The sequence below is a fragment of the Brachyhypopomus gauderio genome, chromosome 3 (genome assembly GCF_052324685.1).
Source record: "Brachyhypopomus gauderio isolate BG-103 chromosome 3, BGAUD_0.2, whole genome shotgun sequence".
NCBI lineage: Eukaryota > Metazoa > Chordata > Actinopteri > Gymnotiformes > Hypopomidae > Brachyhypopomus > Brachyhypopomus gauderio.
The window spans coordinates 4,731,039-4,736,834 of NC_135213.1; the positions used below are offsets into that span (position 1 = coordinate 4,731,039).

The window sequence follows — 5,796 nt, forward strand, 5'->3', positions numbered from 1 at the left end:
ATGAAATAATGGAGAACTTTGCTTGGGCGGAGCTGACGGAGTTTGGGGTGTTTCAGAGTGTCGTCCTGAAGGTCCTGCTAGCACGCAGCTCAGGACATGCGGCCAGCCCTCACGGCCCTCCATTCTGCCCCGCCCTCGATCCTGTCCCGACACTCACTACGCTCTGTTCAGGCCCCGCCCTCTGTTCAGGCCCCGCCCTATCTGCACTTGTCTTATTGCCGTATATCATTTTATACCGTACATTTGTGCTATAATTGTATTGACACCGATGCCAGTACGGGTCCTTGTTTTGAGATGTGATTATTCTCGGTATTAAATCATTTATAGGATTGCTGCATCCAGCCAAAAAAAAATTTTCATGTGATGGTTAAAGAAATACGTTGGCCTTCCTGTTTCAGAACAACAGGTTTCTCTGAATTTTTGTCCATAGTTTCCAACCCACAAATGCAGTATTTGGATTTAAAAACCCTGGATTGTTCCTTTAAATGAAAACACAAGCAGAGTTTAAGAAATGTAATGAACATTAAAATAAAGCAACATTTTAATTGGCTGTGTAGCCAAGATGAATGTGTCTGTACATTGGAAAGAAAAATTGCATGATGGCCTGAGGAATTTATTAATTGATCAGAATCCGTTATGCTCTTATTGTGTGTGTGTGTGTGTGTCTCCACTCTCAGGGATTGCTGTGTTGAGTCTGAGCGTTCAGCACTTCATCGCAGGCCTCATCACCACGCTCACCTTCACCTGCATGATGAACTGCACACAGAGGGCTGAGGAGAGCATCCAGGTACAAAGACCCTCACACACCCATCCCTGGGACACACACACCCCTGGGACGCACTCACCCCTGGGACGCACTCACCCCTGGGACGCACTCACCCCTGGGACGCACTCACCCCTGGGACACACCCATCCCTGGGACACACCCATCCCTGGGATGCACTCACCCCTAGGAAACACTCACCCCTGGGACACACTCACACCTAAGACACACTCACACCTGGGACGCACTCACCCCTGGGAAACACTCACCCCACATCAGTGAGTTGGCCCTATTTAGTTCAGTTTTAGCCTGTAGTGCTTATTCAGTTGGCATCGACGTGTTCAGTTGGCAATTCTGATTGGCTTTTCAGTCTAAATCCTCCTCAAAATGACTTAATATAGACATAAACTGCATAAGGGTTTTGTGACATGTTGGTCCGAGGTGGTGTGTTGGGCTAATGTTATTGAAATGTTAATGTTATTGTCTAGAGAACAGGTGGGGCACTTGTCATTACGTTGATGTTACAGCACACACTTTATGGAAGGAAGGAGCTCCAGAACCCGGGGAGTCCCCCTGAACTCTGAACTCTGAACCCAGGGAGTCACTCTGAACTCCGTACACTTGCCCTAAGAAGCCGGCACCAGCTGAGTTATTTCTTTTTCAGGCAGACACAGAACATAAGTGTGTTGTTCTATGGCTGTAGTGGGTGTTGAATGAAAGCTGATCATTGGTCCCTCGTAATTGCCGTTAGTTCTTCACTGTCGGTTTGTCTTTAACGATAATGGCCAAACTGGTATCCCCCCAGTCTTAAGACATCCAGTAGTGCTTTGCTGAACGATCCTAAACCAGTCCCACACCCTCATGCAAATCCCCAGACCAGCAAGACTTCCTGCTGGGAAAACTGGCCATCCGTCTGTCCTTCGTCTATCACAATCGGATGACGAGGGGCTCACTGCACGCGTGACTGCATCGCCTCAGGGCCCAGGACGCGGCTCCCGGGTACACACTCTCCCGTCACGACCCACACGGCTTCACAGGCGCCCCGGACGGGTTCGAGTGTCAGTCATGCGCTCCGGAACACTCGGACTCCCCTCTTGCATCCACACATCAAGGGGAATAAGCAATCCCTCCATCGCAGATGCACCTCATCCACGCCTGTCATTCACTGTAACGATACATATTTATTAGTATTAGCACACATCTAAATTCAGGTGAAAACGGAGCAGGCAGAATCAGCAACACAAAGCGGTGAGAGTTGTGCTTGTTCTTCAGCTCCTCTCACTCTTTAGCCTAATAAATTTAGCAAGAGAAGTCATTAAGAACCACAGGTTCTTTACTTCAGTCCGAGCCCTAGATTCAGGTTCTCTCAAGTACGTGCTGGAATCTTTTCCACTTTCAGAAGTTACAGCACTGTTAGTCCTGTTTTCCGCATTATGTCTTGAGAAGCTAAATTTGTCCAGAAATGTCAAAAATGAGGACGCTGGGTCATCTGCCGGTGAATTGACAGTGGTATATATTGTAACTGTGTGTGTGAGAGAGGGTGTGTTGTGTGTGTTGTGTGTGTGTGTGTGTATGTGTGTGGCTCTACGTCCATTCGTGTTCTGAAGGTAGTATCGGGTGACAGAAAGCCAATACTGTGAGTGCTCGTAAAAAGCCCTGGAGAGGAGAAACCTTAAACAAGGCTGCAGGTATAAAAGTGCTCCACTTAATTCCAGTGCGGGACCGTCACGAGCGCCGGGCGCCGTGCCGTTAGCACTTCAGCCGCCCGGGCCTCGCGCCCGTCCTCCTGCCCCGCACATCAGATCACCGCCAAACATCTGCCAAGACCGAGACTGCACCTGCAGCGGGAGGCATGATGCTCAGAGCCTCGTTACTGATGGCGCCCACAGGTCATTGATGGTCATAGGGCTGCGGTGTGCAGTCCTGCACTCTGTTCTGTCCTACAACACTCGCAGTGAGGTAGCGAGGTAGCCCTCATTTTCTTTTTTTTTTATATTTTACGAGTATCAGGTTTATCTCTGTGTTCATTATGCCTTCAACTCTCAAATGTTCTCTGGAAAAAATATGTTGCAAGGAATGGTGGGGAAATGGGGAGAACTATATCAGGTTGGGGTCCTGGAGGAATAAGATCCATTGTGATGCTAATGGTTGAGCGGTCCAGAAGCAGAGGCAGCGCCGGTCGCCATGGAGGCTCTGTACCCACCAGAAAAGCCATTACTGCAATCTAGTGTGTATTCAAATGAGTCACCTACCTCCTGAATTCAACCGTATGGCGTGTCTTGCTGGCGAAAAATCTAAAGGTTGCATTATTAAGGTTGCCCTAGTATAGGCCTTTCATAGCATCGTTGAGCTAAGAGACTTGGGGAATGCTACAATAGTGGTCATCTTATTGTCTTATTCTGTCAATGCAAGTCATGTATATATAGATCATACCATGCAGCGATAATTAAAAATGCATCTGACCTCCATGTTAGCATCACGAACTCCAGACGGTTGGCTGGAGAATGTCGGGCCAGTTTTCCCTGGGTCAATAACTTGCTCCTCTTTGTCCATTTCAGGCGACTCACTACAGTTTCCTGGCGACCCTGGAGGTGCTGGGCAAGTTGAGCTTCAGCGTCCTGGCGGGTGGCGTGGTGGACACGGTGGGCTTTCCCATTGCCTTCCTCCTCTTCCTCTTCCTCACCTCCAGCAGCGCGCTACATGTGTGGCACGCCACAGAGACAGGTGTCCTGAAGGACCAGCTGAGAGGCCAGCCGCAGTGAGTGGCTAGAACCTCGGGAGGGGCGGTAGGACGGGACCTCGGGACGGGGGGCAGCAGGAATGGACCTCGGGACGGGGAGGTGGAGTTTTTGCACCAGCGGACGTCCATCCTCACCCTGTCCCCCGCCACTGCTGCCCCATCCACAGCTGAGGCCTGGGGACCTGCCAGACGGGGACGTCCTGGGACACGTAGACGCCTCTCAGCAGCTGGCTGATCCAGCGGGCTGTTCCGAACTACGGCCTGGCTTCGCCGAGAGAACATCCGTGTGTTTTGCCAAAAGAAAAGCTCCCAAACTTGATTAGAAACTCGAAACGAGTTAAGACTACTTAATATTAAGTGCAGTAATTCAGACTGTAGTGAATGACCTATAATGAAAGTTGAATAGAAGTTGGATATGGAATAGAGCGTTATTCAATAGCTAATAAAGTTATGTCTTTATTATAGTACTCTTCTATAGCCACAATATCCTTACTATGAATCAAAGCTTATCATATTGGTGAGATGGAAATGGAAATTACAGAATTCGTCAGTTTAATTGCTTCATTTTAATATTTTCTAAGTATTATATATACATTTCATAAATGTTTTTTTTTCATGTGTTGCTTCTTCATTGCTACACAAAAAAAAAAAAAAATCTGAAACAAAAGATTATGACGGCACACTTGGCGGGTCAAACGCTGACCCGGCTCAAAGCAATGTCCTTGAAATAACGTGATCACAGCACAAATCCGTCACATTCCGTAACGTTTTTGTTACTATGCTGACAGTAATGTTAAATCCTGTACATCTGAACGGGTGTCTTCACCCCGTCGCTGTTGTTTTTGGATGTGTTTGGGGTTCTTTGTTTGGTGGGGTGGGGGCACTATTTTTGTGATATGCATTTCCTATGCAATAATGCAATTGTAAAAACATTGCTCTTACAGGTGTATCTACATCAAAGACTGATAATTTATTTTAGTTCACATTTACGTGCAACTTACGTGCAAAAATTCTGATGTTAGGACAATAAAGGAAGTTGGGTGCCAGTTAGTATTATGCAAAGGACCAAGAAAGCCATGTTAATTGACACCACACCAACTTCTCCTTCTCGTACATGTTGGTGTGTTTGGGGGTGGGGGTGGGTGGGGGTGCGGAGAGATTCACAAACTCGATGGGTTTACTTCCACATTCGAGTTATAGCAAATGTGTAATGTCTTATGTATGTATTCATTCATTGAGCAAAAAATACTTAATTGAGGTTTCATATGTTTATTTTAGAATATCAGGTGACATTCAAATGTGTATATGTATTAATAAAAACCTGCTTAGTGGGATTTAAGGGGCCTTAAATATGCATACAAAGTAAAACTTTGAAAAAGCAGCCTGCTAAGCTAAAATAAATGACTTCAATGATAACAATGCAAGCTAACTACACAGAACAATAGCATGGAGTATTGTAATTAGTATTAAGAGCTTTCAAAAGCAGCTATATAAGGTGCTGTTCTTTCATGGTGGGTTGACCCCCTTCTTTCTCACTGGAACCACCACTATACACATTATTTAATATACTGGCAACGCCTTGCACAAAAAACATATAAATAAAACTTGGAGCTGGATGCAAGTGTATGGTTTTGTGTTGATGTAACTTGAAACATCTCCTGTCAAGCTGTTGGAGGGTGTTTGCACTTTGAGACCCAGAGGGCCATGGCAGGGGCGGAGCTGGTACCTAGGGGCCTCATGGGCCAAGGGGGGGTAGTCGCTCATGGAGGTGACTGAAACACACACAAGAAAACCCCCATGACAGTTATATGTAGTGATATTTCCTCAGTAATAGAATTATGCTCCACTGATTTGCTGTTCCAGTTAAAGTTTTTTAACTTGAGCATTTTTTGATTTGGTCTTGATCCCCAGGAATCGACCCCCACCTCCCATGGGCCAAGGCAGTGATGAGTGCAGTGGTTTCCCTTTAACATGCAGCACTGGTCATTTCCTTTATCACTTGTATCAGGTGTGATGAAACTGCGGTGTCCTGGTCCTCCAGGGCTGTATTTGCACTTTGGGTAATTTTAATTTTCTTGTAATTACCTGATTATTCTCTAAGGAGACGTACAAAACTGTAGAGGGAAAATAGAACTCTGAAAACTTCTGAGAGAACTCAGGGCAGTTTCTGCTCCGCTCAGGAAACCCAAACCCTCATTTGTTGCTGGAGAACCAAGACAAGCATCATGGTAGAAAGACGAGGCTGTCAGGTTTAAAAAACTGAGCATACCTAGAGGAAGTTGAGAGGGAGGGG

General features: G+C 46.5%; 1 protein-coding gene across 5 annotated transcripts in view; it reads left to right on the forward strand.

Annotated features, from left to right (window-relative positions):
- The window catches only part of slc33a2 (solute carrier family 33 member 2), a 19,861-nt gene extending 15,662 nt beyond the window's left edge, over window positions 1-4,199 (forward strand). For all 5 annotated transcript variants that reach the window (XM_076999044.1, XM_076999041.1, XM_076999043.1 and 2 more), the window contains exons 5-6: window positions 678-787; window positions 3,322-4,199. In XM_076999044.1, coding sequence (XP_076855159.1) covers window positions 678-787; window positions 3,322-3,525 — 314 coding nt within the window. In that variant the 3' untranslated portion in view covers window positions 3,526-4,199. The remainder of the gene's footprint in view (window positions 1-677; window positions 788-3,321) is intronic.
- Window positions 4,200-5,796: the final 1,597 nt, after the last annotated feature.